This window comes from Microtus ochrogaster, unplaced genomic scaffold (assembly GCF_000317375.1).
Source record: "Microtus ochrogaster isolate Prairie Vole_2 unplaced genomic scaffold, MicOch1.0 UNK9, whole genome shotgun sequence".
NCBI classification, from domain to species: Eukaryota; Metazoa; Chordata; class Mammalia; order Rodentia; family Cricetidae; genus Microtus; species Microtus ochrogaster.
In genome coordinates, this window is record NW_004949107.1 from 3,665,827 (window position 1) to 3,691,693 (window position 25,867).

The window sequence follows — 25,867 nt, forward strand, 5'->3', positions numbered from 1 at the left end:
AATAAACCCTTTCTTCCTCAAGAAAAAAATCAAATAAAATAAAATACAATAAAAAAATAAAGGTGACATTTATTTAGCAATTGAAGAAAGGTATTTTTCAGGGTAAGGAAATGCATGCATGCTGCAGACATACAGAGAAAAAGACCCTCCCCAAAGCAGAGGAGAGACCCAGAAAGCTGAAAATCCCAGGGCATGCCTTTAATCCCAGCAGTCTGGAGGCAGAGGCAGGTGGATCTCTTTGAGTTCGAGGCCAGTCAAGTCTACATAGAGTTCCAGGACAGAAATGCCCTGTCTCAGAGAGGGGGGAATACATGTGAAAATATTTTCATATCCTTGAGTTTATGAAATACAGAATCTACTTTGTAGCATAAACATGTAGGAAAATGTTAGAGACTGTAGTCCTTCTATCCACCCTTAGACTTTTAGCCTTACAGATAGATATAGAACTAAAGCCACTTGTGTGAGGACTAGAAAAAAAGCAAATTTATGGTGTGGAAAACTGAACAGGATACATACAAGGTTTTAGAAGGATTCAAGGGTAATCAATATGAAATTTTATTATATAGTAGTCAGTTATTTAGTAAATTTTTGTACTAGTTAGAATTATTATAGGAATTTTTTAAACTAAATGAACTCACTTATCGTGAATCTTAGGTCTGTGTCAACATTGGGGTCCAAATCATACTTTCAGATCAGCACTAAGTTGCTTTTGCTAAAATCAGTCATTTAACTAAACACCTCTGGGACTTCATCCCTTTCACCACCAGCTCTGGCCAGTAGATTTCTTTTAGGGTCCATGGGTCACAAACAAAACACATGGGGAGATTTCACGAGCCTGGGATGCTTAAAGAAAAACAGAAACTTGGGATGGTGGGGTGCTGCTTATTCCCTTAGGCATCCTCAATATCTTCTGAGCGTTTCGTCAAACAGTCTGCCACACATGTCTTGGAAAGATCACGCATTAACACAGTGGAGAGAACACTGGGATTGTTTGCAATAATTTTTTTAAAAAGCCTGAAAATTATATTTACGTTGTGAGTATTTACTCTGCATTCCTAACCTGAACAGTAGCAAAGCAAGACAAGCACCATATGTTCCTAAACAACTCAGCGTGCGAAGGACCAGTGGGCCGCATCAGAACCCGCCATCCCGCTGTACTTTCAGTTCCTCATGCCCTTCCGCGCTTTTATCACGTGCCTTTATCACAATTCTCCTGAACAGAAATAGAAGTTCCTCCATTTTTCCTTGGATTGTTAGGGGAGCCATCATGATTGTCCAGGCTCAGGTACACTGCTTGCAGCTGCACCACACACGATGCCCACACTGTTGATAACATACAGTCTTCAGCTCCTGGGATAAGGGCTTTCAGTTTTTCTTCTTTCGCCTCAGTTCAGCAAATTCAACCTGGTCTTGATGTGAAGATGGCAGATTTGCAAAGATAATACAGACCTATGTGAAACAGAGGTGTTCATTCTGATGAATGCATCTATTTCATTATGTCAATAAACTTTGTGTTTGTTTTCAGATGTTATTAGGTAGGAATCCTCCCATGAGATCTTTCAAGGAGGCATGAGAGATCCCCACCCCCTCTTCTATTTTTAAGTAAGTACTCCCAAAGAATCCAGAGTTCACTGATTGGCTAGAGTGGCTGACCAGCGAACCCCCGAGATCCCATCTCCATTTCTGTGCTGAGGTTACAGGCACGAGCCACTGTGCCTGGTGTTTCATGCAGATGCCAGGTATCGAATTCAGGTCCTTATTCTGGCTGCAAGCACAATACCAACTGAACTGTCTTCTCAGGCCCTCAAATCAGTTTCTTTAAAATAAAAAATACTGGGCTGGAGAGATGGCTCAGTGGTTTAGAGCATTGCCTGCTCTTCCAAAGGTCCTGAGTTCAATTCCCGGCAACCACATGGTGGCTCACAACCATCTGTAATGAGGTCTGGTGCCCTCTTCTGGCCTGCAGACATACACACAGACAGAATATTGTATACATAATAATAAATAAACAAATATTAAGAAATAACAACACTGTTTTAAAAAAATAAAATAAAAAATACTTAATTTCTAATGATTATTTTCCTTTTATTGTTTAAAGATTTTATACGTGGGTCTAAATACATTTCTCAGCAGTTAAGAGCACTTGATACGCTTGCAAAGGACGTGGGTTTGACTCCCAGTACCCACAGGGCAGCAGCCCCCCCCCCCTGTAACTCCAGTTCCAGGAAAACTGATGCCCTCTTCTGACTTTTGTGGGTATTAGGCAGGCATGTGGTGCACAAACATGCAGGCCAAACACTCATACAAATACAAATAAAAAAAAGGAACACTTAAAACATTTTAAAGGTAAATAAATAAAAAATAATTTCATACATACATGTGTTTCGATGAAACCCCCCCCATTTTCATCCTCCCAATACATTCCCTATTCCCTCTCCTCTGTTTCCTCCCAATTTCTTGTGCTTTTATTTGTTGTGGAATATTCCTTTATACTGAGTGAAGTATGTCACTATGGTTAGTTTAATAAAAAGCTAAATAGCCAATAGCTAACTAAGCAGAATTTGGGGGGCAGGGAGAATGCTGGCAGGACAAAGACTCCCGACATTTATTCTTAAACCCACTCAGCCTAGTTGATGCTGCTCATGTACGCATGAGTATAGGCCATCCCCTGGACCATGGGCACCCTCCTAGGGCCATGTACCTGAAGAGAATGGGCTCTCTGTGGTGATATTTTGTTTCTGTTATAACAAATAAAGCTTACCCGAGGATCCCGGTGAGAAGTGAGCAACTAGTTATACATAGAGGCCAGGGAGTGGTGGCACACACCTTCAATCCTAGCACCAACACCAGGGAGGCAGAGGCGGAAGGATCTCTGTGAGTTCAAGTAGATCTATCCAGTCTCAAAGAGAAACAGAGCCAGGCAGTGGTGGCACACACCTTTAATCCTAGCACCAAGGAAGCAGAGGCAGAAGGATCTCTGTGAGTTCAAGGCCATACTAGGCAAGAGCAGATTGCTCCTATCTCAAAGAGAAACAGAGCCACAGGCGAGGCCACACTAGACTACAGTAGATTGATCCAGTCTCAAAGAGAAACAGAGCCAGGTGGCGGTGGCTCACACCTTTAATCCCAGTATTTGGAAGTCATATGCCTTTAATCCCAACACTAGGGGGATGGAGACAGGAAGGGATGTGGCTGGGTGGAGAAAGGAATATAAGGCGTGGGGAAACAGGAGCTCAAGCTCTGAAGACTTGTAGAAACAGGATACCCCATTCGGTCTGAGGATTTCATAGAGGTAAAAACTTGTGACTGGCTGGTCTGCTTCTCCGATCTTTCAGCTTTCACCCCCTAAAGTCCGACTCTGGGTTTTTATTATTAAGGTCAATTAGAATTTACACTACTTTCTGCTTCCCACAGCCATCAGTTGCCCATAGATAGCTCCCTACCTAGGGGTGCAATTTTGTGACCCTTCCTTCTCCCATACCAGGATTTTATCTTGCTTGATCTTGAAAAAGAAATTGTGCATTTGGTCACAGTCACTTCGAGTTCATATGCAACTGCCTTTCACACGGAAACAACACTACTTCGTTGTCATTCACTATCTACGGCATTCTGTCCCCTTCGCCATGAAGATTCCTGAGCCCTGGAAGAGGGATGTCTTTAGCTCAAGATTAAGGACTCTTTATGTCTTCTTTTCTTCAGGATTCCCTGAACCAGAAGAGAGGGATTTGATAAAGACATCCTCTTTAGGGCTGAGTGTTCCAAGGTCTCCCACTGTCTGCATAGCATTTGGCTTTGGGTCTCTGTATTTGTTTCCATTTGCTGCAGAAGGATGTTTCTCTGACAGTGGCCAAGCAAGGCACTGATCTATGAGTATAGCAGAATATCATTAGGAGTCATTTTAAGACTATATTTTTGTGTATTTTGAGACAGGGCTTCTCTGTGTAACAGCATCCACTGCCCTAGAACTCGATTTGCTGACAAAGCTGGCCTCAAACTCATGGATGTCTGCCTGCCCCTACCTCCTGAGTGCTGGGACTAAAGGCATACACTACCATGCTCTGACCTGCTGCTTTTTTTTTAAAGACTAGTAGTGTTTGGTTTTACCATAGGTCCCTGGGTTGTATAGTCTCAGCTTCTTGGTCATCCAAGCCATGCTGAGTATGGGTTCCTTCTCATGGGTGGGCCTTAAGTCAAATCAGATATTGGTTGGTTACTTGTACAAGCTTTGTGCCACCACTGCGTTGCAGCCAGGACACCATTGTTGTTCCAAGGGTTTGTGGCTGGGTCCGTATTTACATTTCTCTTTTGGTAGTGTGAAGAGTACCTTCTTTTTTGTTTATGTTTTGTTTTTTGTTTTTCGAGACAGGGTTTCTCTGTGACTTTGGAGCCTGTCCTGGAACTAGTTCTTGTAGACCAGGCTGGCCTCGAACTCACAGAGATCTGCCTGCCTCTGCCTCCTGAGAACTGGGATTAAAGGCGTGCGCCACCACTGCCCGGCGAAGAGTACCTTCTTGTGCCAAAGACACTGAACGTAGGGATGAGGTCTCTATGTAGGCACCAGCATGATTCCTTCATATTCAATGAGTTGTGTAGGTGTCATTTTCAGCAATGAGGCCTTGCCTTCAGTTTGTGGAGAGCAAGCTACAGTTGGCAACAGCCTTGGTTGTTTGGGGATTCCCATGAAATTCCCTTTGGCCATATACACAGTTAGATGTAACCCAGTCCTGGTACTGGAAGCTTCATTTGGTGACAAGAGATGGCCAGTTGGAACTCTGTAGCTCCTATTATTTGGTGATTTCATTTAGATCACCTTAATATATGTACATACTTTAGGAAGCTTTTATTGTATTAGGTTTCCCTACTACCCCTCAAATGCACTTATTTTTGGCTTATCTCTCCGTGTATTCTCTCATTCCTTCTCATCTTCTCTCCTCCTCTCCACTTGATCCTCCCATTCCAACCCCCACCCCAGTCATAACCATCCAGTTTATCTCCCTTTCCTCATAAGATCTGTCTTCTTTAGTCCCTTACTGTCTACCTACCCTCGGTGGTGCTCCTTGACTTTACAGCCAATACCCACATATAAGGGAACACGTACCATGTTTGTCACTCTGGGTCTGGGGATACCTCACTCTGGATGATTTTTCTCTAATACCATTTGCTTGCAAATTTCATGATTTCTATTTTTGAAAGCTGAGTAATACTCCATTGTACTACAGTTTCTTCTCCCCTCTTCTCTTCTCCTCTCTTCTTCTCTTTTCTTCTCCGTGTAGCCCTGGCTGTCCTGGATCTCACTCTGCAAGCTGGCTTCAAACTCAGAGATCTGCCTGCATCTGCCTCCCAAGTGCTGGGATTAAAGGCGTGTGCCACCACACCCAGCTGGGCTTTTCCTTAATTAAATCATTTGAAATGGGAAGACCCCCTTCTAATTGGGATCGTTTAAGGCTGGGAAGATAAACCTTTAATCCAGATCTTTTGAGGTGGGATGATTCACCTTTAATCTGGACCAAACCTTCTGCTGGCAGCCTATAAAAGGTCATGGAAGAAGAAAGTTTTTCATTGCCCCTTTTGTTCTTGCCCTTAATAGCAAGTCCACTGGCATTAGAGCCCACTTCTTTGGGATCCCAGTGTATACTGACAACCAGATGAGACCTCCAGCCTTCTGAACTGAAGAACTACTGGATTCTTGGATTCTTGGGTATTCCATTGTTGGATTAGCTGGCCTATGGGGGCTATTTTTTTTAAACCACCACATAGCCAAATTGCTGTACTTACTGGATTTGCAAGTTTAACAAAAATAGAAAAGCTTTACAAAAATGAAATGGCTTTTGCTAATAACAGTTTGAGAAAATTTAATGTTAGGAAATTGTTACTCCAGCAATGTGTAAAATCTGTATTTAGTCAGGTGGTGGTGGCACATATCTTTTATATTTTATCCCAGTGCTTACAAGGCAAAGGCAGGCAGATCTCTGAGTTCAAGGCCAGCCTGGTCTATAGTGTGACCTGGTCTATAGTGTAGCCCTATGTAGCCAGGGCTACACAGAGAAACCGTCTTGAAAAGTACCCCCAAATAATTTAGTTGTGATTAAATAAAATTCAATAACTTTAAAAGGCAATTTTAAAGGATAAATTGTTAGAGCTGACAACTGAATAGATATTGATGATAAATTCTGAAAATACAGTATTACATATTTTATCCTAGATGAATGTTTAAACTGAGGGACCCAAGAGATGGCTCAGTTCAGTAAAGGTTGGGAAGAAAAGGATTTATTCAGCTAGCAATTCTGTATCATAGTCCTTCATTAAGGAAGTCAGGACAGGAGCAAACAGGACAGGAACACGGAGACAGGAGCTGATGTAAAGGCCAGGGAGAGGTGCTGCTCACTGCCTTGCTCTTCAAGGCTTGCTCAGCCTGCTTTCTTGTAGAATCCAGGGCACAGGATCCGCATCAGTCGTCATGGGCTAGCCTCTCCCGTCAATCTCTAAGTAAGAAAATACATTACAGGACTGCCTGTAACCTCATCTTACATCTTATGGCCCTCCTCTTAGTCATTTTAGCTCGAGTCAAGTTGACATAAAACTCCCCAGCAGTTGGGAATGGTGGCACAGCCAACACACGTGAAGCGGGTTGTGAATTGAAGGCCATCCATAATACATGAGACCAGCTCAAAAACAGAAGCAAAATAACGAAAACAGGGCTTGTACTCTGCATATGGCCACGGCCCTATTTAAAAATTTTTGTTTTATTGTATTTCATAAGTATCCCTTAGCCTAGTAGCTGGCAGACAGGCAGCAGACCCTACCTAGTCTACAGGAGCCCCTCAAAAATTTGATCTGAGAACTCCGGACCCACTTTCCGGCAAGGGAAAGATCTGAACAAAGCCATAGAGAACGCTCAACTTGCTTCTAGGGTAGGTGAGGACAGAAGCCTAATCGACACAAGATGCCAGGGCTTCCTTCCTCAAGCTTCTCATCCGGGCGCGAGGTGTGAGCCGCGGTACTGAACTACGCATGCGCGAGCCTCGGAGCGACGCACGCGTGGCAGGCAGGGGCGGGGACATAGCGTCATCAACGTGCGACCTCTTTCCCGGATCCAGTCGTCCACGGTATTGAGGTATAGTGCAAAGCTGGATTCGGGTGGTTGTCGCGCTCCTGTCAGGGCCCCTTTTCCGGCGTCCCTGGATCGCGTCCGTCCTGTGGCCGACTGGGGAGCCAGCGGGGCCTCGATGCCGCTAGCGTGCTCCCTGCAGTCCCCTGAGCCTGCCAATGGCGCTCTCAGGCTCTGCCTTGCCTCGGCCCCTGGTTTCTCTCCCTACTCTGCCTTTGTCCTTCGCTTGTTTAACGTTGCCTTTCAAGGGTTGAAAAGCGACAAGTGAAAACCCAACGAAATCTGTCTCTGACTGATTTAAAATCTAAACGGAGAAAGGTTGTGATGGAAGGCGAAAAGAGTAATTTTTCCATGCACTTCTTACTATTCTGCCCAAGATCGGAACGCTCGCGTTGACAGTGTTAGCTCACTTGAGATAAAGGCTTCCTTAATTTTTTTTCTTCATTTTTTTTTTGAGACTGGGTTTCGCTGTGTAGCCCCGGGTGCCTTGGAGTACTCTCTGTAGGCCAAGCTGGGCTCGTACTCAGAGGCTCGCCCTCTCTCTGCCTCCCAAGTGCTGGGATTAAAGGCGTACACCACCATGCCCTGCCAGCATCAACAGTAAAAAGAGTCAGGCCCTATGGAGCTGGAATTACAGGTGGTTGCGAGCTTCCCATTCTGGTTGCTGAGAACCAAACTTGGGTCCTCTGGAAGATAAACAAGTACTTTTAACTGCTAAACCACCTTGCCAGCCTTGTAATTTATGTGCTTTTTTTATTGCTGAACTTTTGGATTTTGTGTGTGTGTGTGTGTGTGTGTGTGTGTATTTTCTCATCTGAAAGAATATGTGCACTTGTGTGTATGTGGAAGTCCGAACATGATGGCTTCTTCCATCCTTCAGTTTGTTTATTGAGTGGCACTCCACAATGTTTTTCATTGAACCCGAGACTCACTAACTTCAGCCATTCTAGCTAGGATGCTAAGTGATTCCCCGTTTCTGCCTTCTGAGTGTTGGGCCCCCTCCATACCCGCCCCACATTTATGAGGGTGCAGGAGATCTGAATTCCAGCCCTCAAGCTTGGGGTGGGGGTAGGTGCTTTATCCAGTCAGCAACTTCTCTAACTCCTGTGATGTGTTTTTAGAGGTTAATACATCTGAAAAGGAAGCCTTGTATATTCTCAGATTTTACTGAAAATTGCAGGTAACACTAGCAGAATCACTGACCAAGACAGTAGTGTTTATTGAGAACTTATATATACTGTTCATCATTATTTTCTAAGGTAATGTTGTATAAAATGTAATTATAAGAATAGAATTATGGTGCTGAACCTGCAAATTGGTTTCTTGTTACAAAAATCCATTCAGTATATGTTGTATTTTCTTTCTGTCCCTAATGTGGTTATTATATGGAACTCTAATTGCCGTAGAGATGGAAACAGCTTCCAAATATACATTACCTCCTGTATCCAGGTAGTAACTTCTAGTATTTGTAAGTCCAAACTGTGACGTGATGCTAAGATTCTCCAAACTTGGGCCCCAGTTAACTCTCTGTGTGTGGGAGGGGGTTGGGTGTGAGTGTAGAAGCTGCATTTTGAGTTTGTATGTGCGGGGTGTAGAAGCTGTACTTTGAGTGTGCGTGTCTGTGGGGTATACAAGCTGTACTCTGAGATTTCATCTTTTTTGTCCCAGTTGACTATGTGTGGGGTGTAGAAGCTGAACTCCGAGTTTTCATCTTTTCTGGGCTCATGATGTGTGCTACAGTGCTCATGACTGTGAGCAGTATCAGCATGGATCCAAGTGACTCTTGTGATCTCGAGGGTAAATTACATAGTGTGTAGTGTACTGTATTAAATAACTTAGTGAGCCGGGCGGTGGTGGCGCACGCCTTTAATCCCAGCACTTGGGAGGCAGAGGCAGGCGGATCTCTGTGAGTTCGAGACCAGCCTGGTCTACAAGAGCTAGTTCCAGGACAGGCTCCAAAGCCACAGCGAAACCCTGTCTCGAAAAACCAAATAAATAAATAAATAAATAAATAAATAAATAAATAAATAACTTAGTGAGATATTCAACACCTCAGCACTCTGGCCTTGGACCAACTTCTTTTTTCTGTCTTCATTTATTCCTTTAGTGACTGGTTCCCATCTTATGACTTTAAATACTATCTGTTCATTCACAATTTTCAATTTTTTATTTAACCAGGGACCACTTCCTTCAACTCTAGACTCCTTATACTTAGCTTCCCCCTCAACCCTTCTATTTGATGACTCAGCAAACATCGGAATATTTTTCTGCTTCCACAATCCTGCCCATCCTGTTTTAGGGCAGATTTTGTGTTTGTTTGCTTGCTTGGCTTTGTTGGTAACAGGACTTGGCTTTGAACTCAGGATCTCTGGTCTCAGATTCCCAAGGCTGGGGTCGTGAGTGGGCACCACTGTGTCCGCTCATGTCTTGGGTAGCAGCAGCTCCGCTCTTATGGTTGTTTCACTTTATTCTCGCAACCCACAATCAGCCCCTGAGCGGATTCTGCTGCTTTCGCCTACAAAATCCAACCCAAGCTGGACCGCTGTCCTCCACCTTCAGTTCCTTCTGCCTGCTTAGGTTCATAGCTGATGCTGTCATTTCATCCTCCATAATTAGTCCCCTACAGTTCATCCATCCTGTACAGCAGCCAGCGTGGCCCGCCACGCCTGCAGAGGACTTTCATTGTTTTACTTGCTGGTCTCTTCCCCTCTCGCCCTGCCACACCTCCCAGTCAGCTGGATTCTAATACATTTATTAATTTGTTGCGAAGTAGCTCTAACCCTAACCTGATCCTAAACACGCATCCAATATATTCTAGTCATATTCGCTCCACGCCTCTCCCACCCTGACCCAGCCAGCTGTTTGAAGGGTGCTTTAGCAATCCTCTTTCCTGGTACCCACAGCTGATTCTGCTTCCATGACGGGTCTAGCTCCAGAGTTGGAGATGTAGATTTTACTCATGTAGATTAAGGACAGAAGCAGAAGCTTAATGTGGTGTTGGTGTGAGGGAAAGAGAATCAAGGCTGAAGGATGACAGGGTCAGACTTTGACGTTGCTTTCATGTTGTATAAAAGAGTGTTTTGTCCTGAAAGGATAAGGCGCCATTGCAGGGCTCAGCGAGCTGAGTGTCAGTACCTAGTTAGGTAGGGTATTGCCATGAAGACTCCTCCCCACTGTGTTTGTCTACTTGACTCCACTCTGAAGAGTGTTTGGAGATGGGTTTGCTTTCCTCGGGTCTTGTTATGCCTGCTAGTTTGCAGTGTCAGGGCACCCTGTATCTCCCCACGCCATTGTGTTTTTATGTTTCTGTGATTATTGGATTGAGGTGTATCATGTGCAGTAAGCACAGAAGCTCAGGGTCCAGGTTTCTGCTCATCAATGCATTCCAAGCATCAGGGTTGTTTGTTGTCAATTCTGGATACTTGTGTGGTGAGTGAGCAAGCCCTTGTGGCTGGCGAGTGACTGTTCAGCACATGCTCTTCTTGATATCCCAGTGTGCCCCGCAAGCCGAGGAGACAGTGCACAGTCGGTTCAGGAATGAATGAGGGCGTTGATAGTGCTCCCAGCTGGGCTCTGTGTTTGTGTTCTCGGGAAGGCTAGTGCACCTCGAGCTAAGGTTGAGAACTGGCTGGTGGGCACCAAGGGAGGTTAGGTTTGTGGTGGTGTCTCTGAGACAGTTGGTGGGAGGTGTGACTGTTCAGGAAGCTAAGCTAGAAGAGGCAATAAGATTGACGAAGAATATATAAACCTCTATGTTGGCCAGAAAATTCAGCCCCAGGGAAAAGAAGACATTTTGGTTCTTTGAATGTGGTAGTGGAGCTAAAGAGTCATAGGTTTGCCTATAGCTGCTAAGTAGGGGGAATTGATCATCTGTTGTCATCCCCAGTAAATTTCAAATTGTTAAGCACATGAAGCTTTTATTATAGATTTGTTTTAACACATTGCGTAAATCTCCTGTAGTCCTAGTTCCGAGAATGTAATAAGGTACGCTGTCTCACTTCCCTGCTTTTCCTTTCCTGGAAGTAGCTACAGTTAACAGTTTGTTTTGTATGTTTTAGAGAACGCACATGTATGTATAAGTATGTTAGTTTTCAGTTGCTGCTTAAAAAAGGGATAAATGTAAAGAGAGGAAAGACTTGTTGGGCTTATAGTTTTGGAGGTTCAGTCCATGACTGGTCCTTGCTGCTCTTGTATGTGCCAGGGAGAGGCTGAGAGGGAGGGAAATCCACCCAAGTCCACAGTCTTCTTGAAGACTTCCCCCTCCCCCAGTATGACCAAAAAACTGCCAGCCAGGTCTTAGGGTTTCTTTTTCCTTTCCTTTCCTTTCCTTTCCTTTCCTTTCCTTTCCTTTCCTTTCCTTTCCTTTCCTTTCCTTTCCTTTCCCTTCCTTTCCTTTCCTTTCCTTTCCTTCTCTCTCTCTAAAATTTATTTATTTATTACATGAATAATAATTACAACAAACATGAGTTGTTTTCTTAAATAAAGAGAAGGTAATATGAGGGTTGAATATACACGTGGTGCAATAAGGCCCACATATTCAGTATCATAATGGAACCCATTGTGGACATTAATTTTTTAAGTAAAGAAATAAGTGAGGTATATTGTTTATGCTGCTCTTCAGTTTTCACCTCCTGACCTACCTTACAAATCTTTCTGAACCACACCTCAGTGCTTTTACTACTGCAGGTGCTTTCTCGGATGGTATGTCCTAATTTAGTTAATCAGTCTGTATTCGTAGGCACTGTCTTGCGGTTTTGAGAAATATTGCTGCGGATGCATACTAACATGTTTCATGTAAATTAAATGTACATTTCTGAGAAATATGTTTACTGGGTCAATGAATACATGCATACGATTTTGAAGTGAAGTATCAAATCCAGAAGATGTTAAACGGCTAACGGTGAAAAGGGCCTGTTCATGGCCACCTTTTGCTTACATTAGGTATTGTTTCACACATGAAAAATGGCATTTTGTTCTCGTGGTTTCCTTGGTGGAGTCAAGTAGTTTTCTTTGTAGTCATCTGGATTCTTTTGTGAGCCGCTCGCCTCTTTGTCTACTTTCTGTGGAGTTGTGTGTAGTTTCGGCCTGTTTGTTAAATTCATTCGCAGAGGCTCTTCCTGTTGTGCCACAGGTTCATTTCCTTAGTATTTTGTTTGGATTTAACCTGATCTATGTGTTTTCACATGGATACATTGTAAAGAATCAGATAAACACAGAGGGATATTTTTGAGCTTGGGGGGTAACTTAGAGGTAGGTTGTGTACTTAGCGTTCTTGAGGCTTTGGTTCAGTTCCCAGACAGCTGGCCTGCCCTGTCCACTGAAATGACAATGTCTTAAAGACTTGTGTACCGTGATCCATTGATCTGAAATGTCAGCCTCTGTTGCCAGCGGTAGAGTTGGAGCATTGTTGAGCAGCTGTACAGGTCCGATGAGCACCTCTTTCCTCTCCCCTCCCTGTAGTGCTGTGTGAATGTTCTAGGCTGCACCTCTTCATTCTGCAGTGCAGGACCTGAGTCATAACTGCTCTCCAACTTCATTGTATAATCTACCTAAATCCTTGTTTTGCACTTTGGTTTACTTTATGAAGGCTACTTTTTCAAGGTCATGGTTTTTATCACTGTGTACTTCAGTATGTATCCTTAGATGGCAGACATTATATATCTATAATAGTGTTTTCATATACAACAAAATTATCCATAATTTTGATAATGACCTTTACAGATCATGAGATCAACTAGGTTATTTTATGAATGAAAACTTTGAAGCCCAGAGAGATTTAGTGATTTTTTTTTTCCCAGGGTAATAGAGTATTCAAGCAGGTGCACTGAAAGCTCAAGTGTCTGCTTCCACAACTGTTGTTAAGATGCTTAAGGACTATAAATACACATATGAACTTGAACTTGAAAAGTAATTTTTGTAATAGTTGATAAAGATTTATCATGTCTAGGATTTGTTTTTTAAGTTTAATACAATGAACTATCAGAATGATCCTAAGCTTTCAAAAGCTAAATAAAACATAAAATTTTCAAACTCACTTTGTTTCTTCAGCACATGTTAGAATTTTTTTTAAAATCAGACTTTCAGTTTCAAAAAAAATTTGCCCTCATTAGAATGCTTTTTTAAAATGTAGTTTTTCCTCATTTTTTTTTCTGAGATGGCATCTTATGTTGCAGACACTGGCCTTGAACTTACCTACAGCTGAGGGCGACCTGTATTTTGTTCCACTTCCCAAGTGCCTGTGCCACTAAATCTGGGTGAACATGGGTTTTGCCTATTGATATGTGGTGTTAGAGTCATGTTTTCGGAGCTTTGAAGGCGTCCAAGGCTTGGTCTGTGGCCTGGGCGGGCTTTTTCCTCTTTCCCAAAAAGGAGGTGTGCTTAGGAGGAGATGGTGGAAGAGATGCCCGAAGCTGCTGTCCTAGACTTGCGTGCGCAGATTCTCCTACCACCCTTACTCAAAAGTAAAAGTGCTTTTTATTTTCTTTCTAAAGCCCTGTCTCCAATAGGAATTCTGAGATTTCTTTTCGCAGTTGGTGGAAATGGCAGGTGAAGAAGCGAATGAGGACTATCCCGTGGAGATCCATGAGTCCCTGTCGGCCCTGGAGAGCTCCCTGGGTGCTGTGGACGACATGCTGAAGACCATGATGTCCGTCTCTAGGAACGAGTTGTTGCAGAAGGTATTCTTTCTTTATTTTTGAGACAGGATTTCTCTGTGTAGCCCTGGCTGTGTGTCCTGGAACTCACTCTGTAGACCAGGCTGGCCTTGAGCTCACAGAGATCCTCCTGATTCTGCCTCCTGAGTGCTGGGATTAAAGGTATGCACTTCCACAGCCTGGTAGCAGAAGGTATTTTAAAATCTGTTTCCTGAAGATGAATTTTGTAAGACTGAAATGTGGAAGAAGCAGTTGATTGACACTGTCCATATCTCCCTACTAGAGTTTCAGATGTAGATGTGTTGGGGTATATTTAGCCAGAACATCCTATAAAACTTTTCATTGGGAACTTTTTTGAAAAGCAAGGACATTCATAGCCTTCTTTTTGACAGAATCTGTCTTTGACCTTTTAAGTCTTGTAATGATATTATCAGAGTTTCTGGAAACTCTGCAGTACAAAAACAGTAATTAAATTTCTCCTGTCTTTGGTATTACCGAAGCATTTTGTTTTCCTTCCTATATGTAACTGAACCATGTACAATGCTTATGTTGACATAAAAGCCCAGATTATAACTCTGAAATTGATATAATTTAGAAGAATTTTTCTCAGAGTGTAAAAATTCCTTGTTTAATCAAAAATGATACCTTGAAGTGAACATTTTTAGCAAAACAACAACAAAAACACTGGTTATATTTGGGCATATATATATATACATGTAAGTTTACAATAGCAGCCATGTATATGAAGGAGAGCAGGGAGGCTTATGGGGGGGGGGGGTGTAGAGCAGTGAGGGTATGGAGCAGGAGGGTATAGAGCAGGAGGGGTATGGGTACTAGATCATTGTATTACTGGATTTTAGGAAGTGAGAAAACATGCCTTTGATGCTGTGTGGTTGGGAAAAGTTTGAAGTGTTATCTGTTGATGTGCAAAATTTGTGTGCATCTCTCATTCTTCTGTTCTTTCTCTTTTACTAGTTGGACCCACTTGAGCAAGCCAAGGTGGACTTAGTTTCTGCATACACATTAAATTCAATGTTTTGGGGTACGTATTTTACTTTGTAGTTTATTAGGAAGTGTATTACTGTTTCAAAGGTGGTTTGCTTTTAAGAGCTAGCAGTCAGCATAGAATTATTTTTTATAGTAATTTTATTATTCAAATGTTTTTTATTTTATGTCAATACAGGATGCCTGTGATCCACACACAAACTTAATATTTCATAGAGATTAAATAATTTGAAATTGAATTAACTGTGCAACCTTCCTTCCACGAATAACTAGGGGTTCTTTTATTATAACACTTAATATTATATATACTACTTTATTTAATGCTGTCTTTCTCTTACAGTTTATTTGGCAACTCAAGGAGTTAATCCTAAGGAGCATCCGGTGAAGCAAGAATTGGTAAGACGTCTTTGATTTATCCCTATTTATAGGTCTGCTCTATAACTCTGGAATTCCAGGCTTATAGCTGTTATCACGCTGATTAGGGGGATCAGAATTAGGGCAGAATGGCATAATTCCAGTAATTATTTATAACTTTCATATTATTTTTCCTATAAATTGTTAAGATTTTATTCATCTCCGGGGCTACTTAAGAAAAAAAAAAACTCTTAGACAATTCTTAAAAGTGTATTCCAGTTGATTTACTAGCAAAGACGGGGAAATTTCTCTCCTACCTTTTCAGTTCCTCCATTAACTCATTTTCTCAGCAGTAAAGAATTCAGTTCAGCAACAAAGCTAAAAGCTTTTTTGGCACCAGCAGTATGTCTACTGTCCAGTAATTCTGCATCAGTGACATATTTACAACCTGCAATAAATCTTCTAGGTTGTCTCTGTATTCCATTTAGATGTATAAGTACACTAAATAAGATCTAATATCTTGGAGTTTTTGCTGACTTCAAATATTAAGTCAAATCATACAATTCAAAGGAGAAAAATAGAAATCAAACATAGTTACCTTACTGACTTGGCTTCATGAATAAGAATTTTAATGAATTTATTCTTTGTGTACATAAAATGTAATGTACATATATATGCAAAACACACTTGACATTGTATCCCATTTTCAAGTCTTCTAGAAGCCAGTAAAGTGTGTTATTTACATCTTAGTAAAGCATATAGGTAATATACTTAAAAATAAAATGAGTAATTCAGGCCTCTTCATTTAAAAAAGTGTATAGATCAGGATATTTTCTTCTTTTAAAGTTCTTGAGGGAAAAATAAATTTATACTTAAATAGCAGTTGTGAAACAATTTTAAGAGAAAGGCATAAAGGAATATGTATAGATTTTATTTGATTTATGATATTGGCTTTAAGAAGTACAGGTTATCTTTCTAGCTTTCTAATGGTATCCTTTTATGAAATTATTTTTAACCCAAAGTTATTTCCAGTACTCAATATTGTGTTTGTAAAAGGATGAGACCATTTGTCTTCATTCTCCTTCAGAATCTGTTTCATGGAGAGCATATTCATTTTCTGGATAAGGATTGGCAAATAAAAAGCCTTCTTAAGTCTCTTACCCTTTCCTGACCTTGCAACAGACATTGCTAATTGATCCCAGAGTTAGAGGAAATCTATTTGCTATTTGTCATAAGCATCACAAGTGGGAAACAGTTGCCTTCTTCATCCAGTAATGTTTGAGTGCCTACTACGAGCCTGGCATCGTTTTCGAGCGAGATGATGCCTTGGAGAAAAAGCTGAGGAGTGTGGCAGGTGACCATAATAAGATGAACACCATACATACTGACTGTGCAGGATGCTAAGGGGTATTTTATGGGGAAAAGGAGAAAGCAGAGCAGGTGTAGCGAATTGGGGTACCTGATAAAGTGCCAGCGTTAAGTGGAGGAGCTCCCTGACAAGACTGACAGTGGAGCAGACTAGAAGAGACTGGATGAAGGAGGGCGCAGGTCCCAGGGCAGGTCTAGGGTGGGTGTGCTGCTTTCTAAGGGTTGCAGCTTTGACACCGAAGAAGGAGGCAGTAGAGGATTTTGAACAGTTACTCAGTTTTGGTAATGAAACACTTGTAAGGTTCTGTATTTTACTGTGTATGTTCATATATCTCTTTTATTTCAGTGAAACTTGAACAGTGATCAGTCACTTACTGTATTGTATGGTTTCATCAACTTTAATTCATCATTTGAAGTATAAGATTTATTTATTCTGAGTAATATTCTGAGGAGATTTAAAGTAGTCCAGAAACCTGTTACGTTCCTTACCTTTAAAGTCTGTGTATTTTATTAGAAAATTTCCCATGCTTACCAGTCAAAATTACGAAATTGAATAAAAGAGCTCCTATTTCATTCTTTCTATTTTAACTGTGACACTAGACAGTAACATAAAATAGATATAAATACTGTCCCACCTATTTTCTGTTTAAAAATGGTGGGAGAATTAATTGGTTGGTGTAAGAATTTAGGTTCATGTGAATTAACACAGTAGAGCTGCGTGTTGGCCAGTCATTGTTTATTGTGATACCCTGGCATGCGCTTTTCCCTGGCAGAGTTCAGAACTCTTCTAAAATGGTTGGTTCTCTTTTGTTGCTGTTTTTAGACAGTCTGGTGTAGAGCCAAGGTGCCCTCAAACTGACTGACCTTCAAGTCTTGATCCTCCTGCCTTTGCCTTTCAAGAGGTGGGTGCATCCCCATGTCCACTGAAGGGAGTTTAAAATATGCCTTCCCTACATTGTCCAAGAACACAGGGGGCATGCTTAGCCTGTTTGCACTCACTAGTCCCGTGGACTTAATTGCCAATAAATACTCACTGTTGGTTTTCACTGAGCAAGAGTATAATAAAACCTAAAGATAGTGAACAGCTCAGGAAATCATTGCCTTTTATTTTCTTTCTTTTTATCTCTAAGGAAAGAATCAGAGTCTACATGAACAGAGTCAAGGAAATAACAGACAAGAAAAAGGCTGCCAAGCTGGACAGGGGTGCTGCCTCAAGATTTGTCAAAAATGCACTCTGGGAACCGAAACAGAAAAATACACCAAACGTTGCTAATAAAGGGAAAAGTAAACATTGACTTTCTGGTTTTGATGTACATATTTTCAAAAAGTACATCATTTTTATCAGCTTACGAAATAGGTAGTTATGTGGAAATGTGAGGTTTAAATGGATTCCTTTTTGAATTCATATGTAAATTTACACATTAGTTTGTGATACTGAATTTTTTTTTGCTGAGAAAGATTAAGTTGTCTTTATTGATTTTCATATGAAGTATCATGATGTTTTTAATATTGTAAGATATTCTATAAGCAATTGTGAAATCCAAATGTTCTTTGTAAACATTTGTGGTGTTTTAAATGAATAATGATACTATGAAGTGTGCTGTCTGTAGACTTGAGATCTAAGGACATCTGTTTTCACTAATGGTGATAAATACAATAACTTAAATACCCGTGCTGTTTTCTGTGTAGTTAGTTCAACATGTTTCTGTGTTTTGTTTTGTTTTTTTTTCAGTAATTGCTTTCTTGATATTCAAAGTACAGAATTAAAACCTTAAGGCTGTACTTTTAACTCTTCATGTTCCATTTAAAATAAAATATTCTCATTACCACTGATGGAAAAGAAGATTGTGTGTCCTGGCTGGTTTTGGCTTGATTTCCTTCTAACAAAGGTTGTTGCTATGTAGCTCCCTCACTTCTTGCTATGCACAGAGAAAGGGAGCATGGAAGGTAGGCGTGAGAAGCTGTATCCAGTAGGCTGCATTTGTGAGTCATGTCTCAGTTTTCTTTTAGACGTTTTCTGACTCTGTGTTTCCTAGACCACATTTACTTAGGAATTTTTTGAACCAAATTTCTTTATTAAATACTGCTGCCCCTTCGGCACAGGGGGAATCACCTGGTATTTACATTCTGATTTCTTTTTCCAGAATATTTGTGAGAGTGTTCTGCTTCTTAAACTGTTTTAGTGACTGAGCCCCTTGCTGCTCTCACCCCACATCATTATGTGTAGGGATGCCAAGTATAGCTAAGTTCTTTAATTTTTGAGAATAAGAGTTGTTGAAATTGTGTTTAATTTTCCACAACTTTGAATATATAAATCTTTTGATTCATAGTATCATATTATAATGGGCTTCGGAAGGCATGTTAAAATCTGTGATCCATGGAGAGTAATTCCCGTATGGGTGGAGAAAGCCTCTTAGCCCTGGTACCAGATACTTTGCAAACACGCTTAGGAACGTTTGTAGTTATTTCACTCTCGGCATTTAATTCTCTCACATTTCTAGCTAGTTTTCAAGTCACTTCATTAAAGAAATAAATGCTTTGTTAAGATAATTATAGAGGGGCTGGAGAGATGACCCAGTGGTTAAGAGCACTGACTGCTCTTCCAGAGGACCCGGGTTCAATTCCCAGCACCCACATGGCAGCTCATAACTGTCTGAAGATCCAGTTCCAGGGGATCTGACACCTTCACACCAATGCACATAAAATAAAGTTAAATAAACCATAAAAATATTTTAAAAAAGATAATTATAGATTACATTCTTAACGTTCATTGTAGAGAAACTTTTTAAATTTAATAAAGAAAAAATTTTAATGAAAATTGTCACATGATTGCAGAAAATCATTAACCAATGTATTGTTTCTGAAAGTCCAGCTTAACAGCCCATTAAATTGGATATCTTTAGTAGCAGTTTGTTGGGTTATTTGATAAAATTAATACCCTGATGTCCACATTGCCAAGTACTGAGCTCAGTCCTGGAGATGTTATCTGTAGCCCTTGTGCTGTTTTTAAGAAGTATTATGGAACAATCATCTTAGTTCAGTTCAGTATTTCAGAGTTCTTGGAAATTTTGCTCACTAGCCTCATCTAGACCTACACAGAGTGGTGAGCTCATCAAATTTATAAAATAGTTATTGATAACAGTTTATTCCAAGTAATGCTTTGCCCTAAGGGTAGGTGTTAATTGTGTGTTTTATGGTCATGGGACTCAGCACATTAGAGAGGTCGTAGCTGTGGTAGTCTTTAGATTTGTAGATACTGATCTTATCTTTTAATATTTTAAGATTTTCTTCTTGTTCGTAGTTGCAGAGTGGGAAGTAAAATATGTTAAATTAAAATTTGAAGGTTGAATCATAATTTACATTTCTGGAGTTCGTAGGTGGGCTTTTCAGAAACTGAAGTATTAAATCTATCCAGTTATTAAAATGGACGGGTATTATTTCTAACTACAGGTTTTTAAATTATTTAAAAACACAAATACTTCAGAAACAGACAGTGTACTGAAGATAGACACAATTTTCTTGAAGTGAAAGATACTTTGGGATTAATCAGTTTATGATTCTATTAAATTACAGTTTCATACAATAAATTCCCAGGACTTGTGACTTTTCAAAGTCTTACTGACTGAGAAAGGTTTGGGTAGTAATTCTGAACATTTTTAAAACTCAGCTTCACATACAACAGGAAGAGAAACACTGACCATCCCAGCATTGTGATAACCTTGTTTATATGTTTCTGTGGCCCCTCCTAGTGACTCACGGCGTCCTGGCTTGTGTGGTTGCAGGGGCTGTACTTCACTGCTGTGAATGCTCCTTGCCCTGCCTTCTAGTCCAAGGCCAGTTTCAGAACTATAGTCGGATGAGTACCTTAGAGTTGTCATAGGCAGTTGTGGCTTTACATAGGGTTAAAATAGAACTTAACACATTTGGCTTTTAGAAGGATTTTTAGAAAGATCTTGAATTTTTTGTTTTCTGTTGTATGTTTGGAGATTTGCTGTTAAAGTGAGCTAACTGTCATAGTCTGCTCCTTGGAGCCCCTATCTTTGACTTGATTTGCCTTTTTTTAGAATGCTTATATTGGGGTGTAATGTTTTTAGTTCATTATTTTTGGTGTTAGAGATTGAACCAAGCCCTTGAGCATGCTAGGCAAGCACTCCATCCCCAGTTGCAGCACAATTTAAAATATAGCCGCATTACTGAAGCTATTCACAAAAGGGGCAGCTACAATGAAGCTACTGACGTTTTAACTTTGAATCCCACCTACCTCCCTACCAAGGCCAAAACCCAGTCAATTCTGGTTCTTCTGGCTCCCCCACCCCCACTCCCCGCTTTTGAGAGAGTCTCTCTGTGTAGCCCTGGCATTTTGTATTCTTGTAATTTGCTATGAAGACCAGACTTATTAAAACACTTTTCTGTCTCTGCCTCCCAGATGCTGAGGGCAGTTTGATGCTACCACACCCAGCTCAGCTCTAGTCCTTGAAGGTTCATTTTTATTCTCTCTGTGTGAGTGTTTTGCTTGCATGTATGCATTTGCATCATATGTGTGCAGTGCCCATATAGGGCAGTAGATGGTGTTGGATCCCTGGAACTGGAGGTATAGCGGTAAGCTGCCACGTGATGCTGGGAACTCCAAGACCAGGGCGTGACCTTAGCCACTGAACCATCTCTCCAGACCCTGATTCTGGTTCTTAAAAGGTGCAAAGATGCTGCTGCATTTTCCTCCCAGGAAGCCTTGAAGTTAGCGCATGGTCTCTGCAGGACCACCACATGCAAAATGTCAGGTTCACGAAGTGATATATATTTGAGATGGTGTACAAAATGTGATGGTGGAAAAATGAGCTTTTGTAAATGAATCATCGAAGAGACTATTCGCTCTTCTGTTACGCGTTGCCTTTAAAGTGCACCATTTCATTTTGGCAGCTGCAATAAATGGCTGAGGGAAATTGAGGATAATTCACCATTTCAAGATGCTGCTGTCATAATGAGTGTAGACCTATCTGGGGCGTGGATTTAAAGTCATACAGTATTTTAAGGCCAAGCATCCAGGAAATTCATGGTGATAGGATTTGAATGAGGGGATTAGGAGAAATGGAACAGAGCGCTGTCCTTGTGTGGCTGTTACCTACTGAGATACTGTGTGTATTTGATACTACAAGCAGGAGCTTGTTATCCTGAGGTGGCTGCGGAGTTCAGCTCATCTTGGAGTTTATCAAAAAGGATGGGTTATTTAAAAAAACCTGATAACAAGGAAGTGCATCCTGTGTAGAGCTGGAGCGCGGGTGTGCTGGGAGACAGGGCTGTGATGGACCACGCTGGCAGTCTTGCGTTTATTCCTTTCCTTCTCCCTGCCATTCCTGGAGTTATTTAAACCGAAGCTGTCGGCTACACTACACCTGTCTCATACGGTCCTTAAGAAAGGAATTATTTACCTGTATACATGGCATCTTCGCTGTTTTCAAGGTTTTGATGCTTGTGATTTGGATGATTTGTTAGCGGGACACAGAACATGGAATATTTCATAGTTTTGCCAGGGCACAATTTTTTAAATTTAAATAACATTTTTTCATTTATTTACATACCAGCCATTTCGCCCTCCCTTCTCTCCTCCCACCACCTCTCCTCTGCCATCTACCCTCTCCCCACCCACTCCTCCTCTGTCTCTATTCAGAAGGGGACAGCCCTCCCACGGGCTTGCACAAAGCATGGCACGTAGAGTTGAGGCAGGAATAAGATAATCCAGCATGGATAGCTCCGGGGAAAGGTTCTGCTCTCACTGTTAGAAGCCTTTCCAAGAGACCAAGCTACAAGATTATCACACACCTGCAGGGGGCCCAAGTCTGTCCCATGCAAGCTCCCTGACTGTTGGTCCAGCATCTTTGAGAGCTCAGGTCAGTTGTCTCTGTGGGCTTGCCCATCATGACCCCCTTGACTGGTACAATCCCTCCTCCCTTCTTCTGCAAGACTCTGGGAGCTCAGCGCAGTGCTTGTCTGTGGATCTCTGCTTCTGCTTCCATCAGTTACTACACAGAGTATCTCTGAGGGCAATTAGGGAACTGGCCAATCTCCTTACAGTAGACAGCCAGTTCAGGCACCCTCTCTACTATTGCTAGGAGTCTTAGTTGGGGTCATCTTTGTGGGCTGCTGGGGAATGTCTCTGGCACCAGGTTTTTCCCTAACCCTGATAATGCCCCCACTGTCAGCAGTACTCCACTGTGTAAATGTACTACATTTTCCTTATCCATTCTTTGTTTGAGGGGCATCTAGTTTGTTCCCAGGTTCTGGCTATTCCGAATAATGCTGCTATGAACATAGTCCTTGTGGTATGATTGCACATCCTTTGTGGATTTGCCTAAAATTGGTATAACTGTGTTTTGAGGAAGATTTAATTCCAATTTTCTAAGAAACTACCATATTGATTTCCAAGGTGGCTGTACAAGTTTGCACTTCCACCAGCAATGGAGGAGTGTTCCCCTTACCCCACGTCCTCTCGAACATAAGCTTTCCTTAATGTTTTTGATCTTAGCCATTCTGACAGGTGAAAAATGGTATCTCAGAATCATTTTGATTTGCATTTCGCCAGGGCCCAATCTTACTTCCTACTCATTCCACAAAGGAAGGCAATATTGAACCTACCTGATGATTCAACCTCTTGACTTCCATTTTTTTCTCTCACTTGTAGTCTTGTTCATTTGTTCACTCATTCATTCAGTAAACTCCTTAGCTGAGATCCTGTGTGCAAAGTTCTGTTTTAGACATAGGGGACTCAGTCGTTGACACTGACATGGGGATCCTTGGGAGATATTTTAGTTTGTGAGTGTGTGTGTTTTCACTGTGCGGGGGTTAAACCTACATGCTAGGTAGGCAAGTACTCTACCATTGAGTTATATCCCTGGTCCAAATTTGAAAATGGTTGTCATGAGTGAACTCGGGCACCCACCTCCTGCATTATATATTGAAGACCTAAGATTCAATACTTCAGAATGTCTCCTTATTTTGGAATGGGATTATTGCATGTGTAATCACATGCTTGTGGTCACTAGGATGTTTTCCAGTTGCATATGGCAAGTATAAAATGAGGCTGTGTGGACATGCATGCAGACATGTATGCAGGGAGACTCCCGTAGGAAACGAAGGCAGACAGCAGCCTGATGTTCTTAGGAGTAACGGAAGCCAGTGTCCACAGAGCACTGGACTTCAGGTGAGCCGTGTCGGGCAGGAACCTGCTCCGTTCGCACCCATCTTGGACTTCAGCCTCTAGAACTACAGACAACAACATTTTCTACTGTATGAGCTGTCCAGTGTGGGCGTTCTGTTGGGGCTGCCCTGGAAACAAATTCAGAGGCCATCAGATGAAGGGAATGAATCATAATAGTGCTTGTGTGTGAAGGTAGGCATGAGGAGCCTTGACGGGAAGCGAAGGTGAATTTTGAAAACACCCTGGCACCTGTGTAAACTCAGGGACATTTTTATGTAGGCAGAGATGGCAGGACCTCTGTCTTAAAATGCCAAGGGCGTGCTAATACTCCTTCCGAACATTTGAACAGATTGCCCATGTGGTTGAGTGTTCTATCTTTCAAACATTGTTATTTTGTTTTTTCACACAAACATTACCATACTGCATGGCCTTTTCCTGAAACAATGGAGTAGTTAGCTTGTATAATGAAAATAAATGCGTAAAACATCATACACAGGTGTGCGTAATTTGTACTCTTAGATGAGCGCATGCCCCTGCGAAAGTCCCACATGGAATTCATCTGGCTGCATGTAGATTTTTCTTTAAAGGGCCTCTTCCCAATTCTTAAACTGAATAATCAAGGCGTATAGTGTGTGTGTGTGTGTGTGTGTGTGTGTGTGTGTGTGTGTGTGTTGGTTGGGGGCACCTGCACTTATGCCCTGCCTTTGGAATTAGCAACTAAAGAATTCAGAAGTAGCCTTTACTTCTAATAGTTTGGGCCCAGCTATTTGCCTTTTTAGCATTCTAAATGCCTTTACTGCCATCGGTTTTTAGGATAAGCCAGTAGATAAAACACAAAATGGTAATAACGGAAGTGGACTACGGGAATGTAAAAACCTATATTTGAGAGAGTTTGCCAAGGGGAGGAGAGAAGCAGCATTCTCGCGATGAAACATTCAGATGCTGTTCTAGACTGAAGGGCTTGGAGGTTTAATCCCAGTTGCAAAGGTGATCGCCGTGTTGCTGTTTCTAAGTTTTCTGACAAAGATTGGAAGGAGTAGACAGAGACCAGTGTAGTTGTGTCTCGGTTTTGCAAACCAGGAGGCAGCGCGTTAGGACCTGCCGTGTCAGTGCTGGGAGGTCAACCGGGATGTAGGAAAGTTGTGTTCCTGCCATGTGCGGAGGAGATGTAGCCCATGATTTGGGCTTGGTTTGTTTTTTTGTTGACTGTGATCTCTTTAGTGAAAAGAAACAAGAAGAGTAATTGTGCCGACCAGCCAGCTTCAAACCTGTTCAAAGCTGCATTCTGACTGTTAGGTACAAATTAGTTTTGGACATTTTAGGCAATAAAACTCTTCAGGGATAGGGAAGCCACGGAATGCTGAGCTGAGCTGGCAGATATTCCACTGTTGCGCATGTGTGCACATGAGTGTGTGTATGTGTGCACAAATTTCCTAAGTTTATCTGTAAACAAACATGAGATATTTAGTGTCTTCATGCTACATTGAAAAGAGCATTTTCCTGCAACCAAGTGTCCTAAGAGGAATCTGGTTCATAGAAAATGGGCAAGAATTTGTTGTCTCACCGAGGCTCAGCAGAGTTGTAAAAACTCTGTAATCTGTAGTGTCATTCGGCATCAAATCTTGCATGTCAGAAATGACTTGATATCTATACTCACACACACACACACATATATACACATGGGGTGTGTGTGTGTGTTGTCAGATCTCAGTTCTACTATGTGGGTACTGGGACTCAAACTTAGGTCATTGGGTTTGGCTGCAGGCCTCCTTAAACCGTCGCATTGTCTTGCTTGCCCCATTTCTTCGTCTTATACAATTAAAAATTTTGTTTTGTAGTGGAGATCTTAGGGTCACAGGTAAAGTCAGAAGTTCACATCCACTCCAGCTCCCTACATAGGCACGAATCTCCCCCCCAAAGGACATCCTGTGCCACTCGGTACTATTGTCACGGCTAACAAACCTACAGAGTCTGTAGTTTGTTTGGGTTCTTTGGATGGTGTTTATTCTATGGTTTTGAACAGATACAAGGGCATCCACCCGCCACTATATTTATAAACCTGAATGGTTACATGGCCCTAAGGATTTACACTCTAGGTATGTATCTCTTTCCTCTCTAGCCCCTGGTGAGGACTGTTTTCACTCTATGTATGTATCTCTTTCCTCTCTAGCCCCTGGTGAGGACTGT

General features: G+C 41.7%; 1 protein-coding gene across 3 annotated transcripts; it reads left to right on the forward strand.

Moving 5' to 3' along the window:
- The first annotated feature begins 7,024 nt into the window (after window positions 1-7,024).
- On the forward strand, window positions 7,025-18,318 carry C1d (C1D nuclear receptor corepressor). Of its 3 annotated transcripts, none has more exons than XM_005366438.2 (5): window positions 7,025-7,114; window positions 13,600-13,785; window positions 14,737-14,803; window positions 15,107-15,162; window positions 17,619-18,318. In XM_005366438.2, exons 2-5 carry the CDS (start codon window positions 13,648-13,650, stop codon window positions 17,781-17,783), a joined length of 426 nt encoding a protein of 141 aa, XP_005366495.1. In that variant the 5' UTR covers window positions 7,025-7,114; window positions 13,600-13,647; the 3' UTR covers window positions 17,784-18,318. The 3 variants fall into 3 exon arrangements, with proteins under 3 accessions (XP_005366495.1, XP_005366496.1, XP_026644723.1); XM_005366439.2 differs by having other exon boundaries at window positions 7,049-7,114; window positions 13,639-13,785; XM_026788922.1 differs by lacking the exon at window positions 7,025-7,114 and adding an exon at window positions 8,780-8,905 and having other exon boundaries at window positions 13,639-13,785.
- Window positions 18,319-25,867: the final 7,549 nt, after the last annotated feature.

Coding starts and splice junctions, on each gene's coding strand:
- C1d (XM_005366438.2), top strand. CDS start 13,648: ATGGCAGGTGAAGAAGCGAATGAGGACTATCCCGTGGAGATCCATGAG. Junction 13,786..14,736: donor GGAACGAGTTGTTGCAGAAG/GTATTCTTTCTT, acceptor CTCTTTTACTAG/TTGGACCCACTTGAGCAAGC. Junction 15,163..17,618: donor ATCCGGTGAAGCAAGAATTG/GTAAGACGTCTT, acceptor TTTATCTCTAAG/GAAAGAATCAGAGTCTACAT.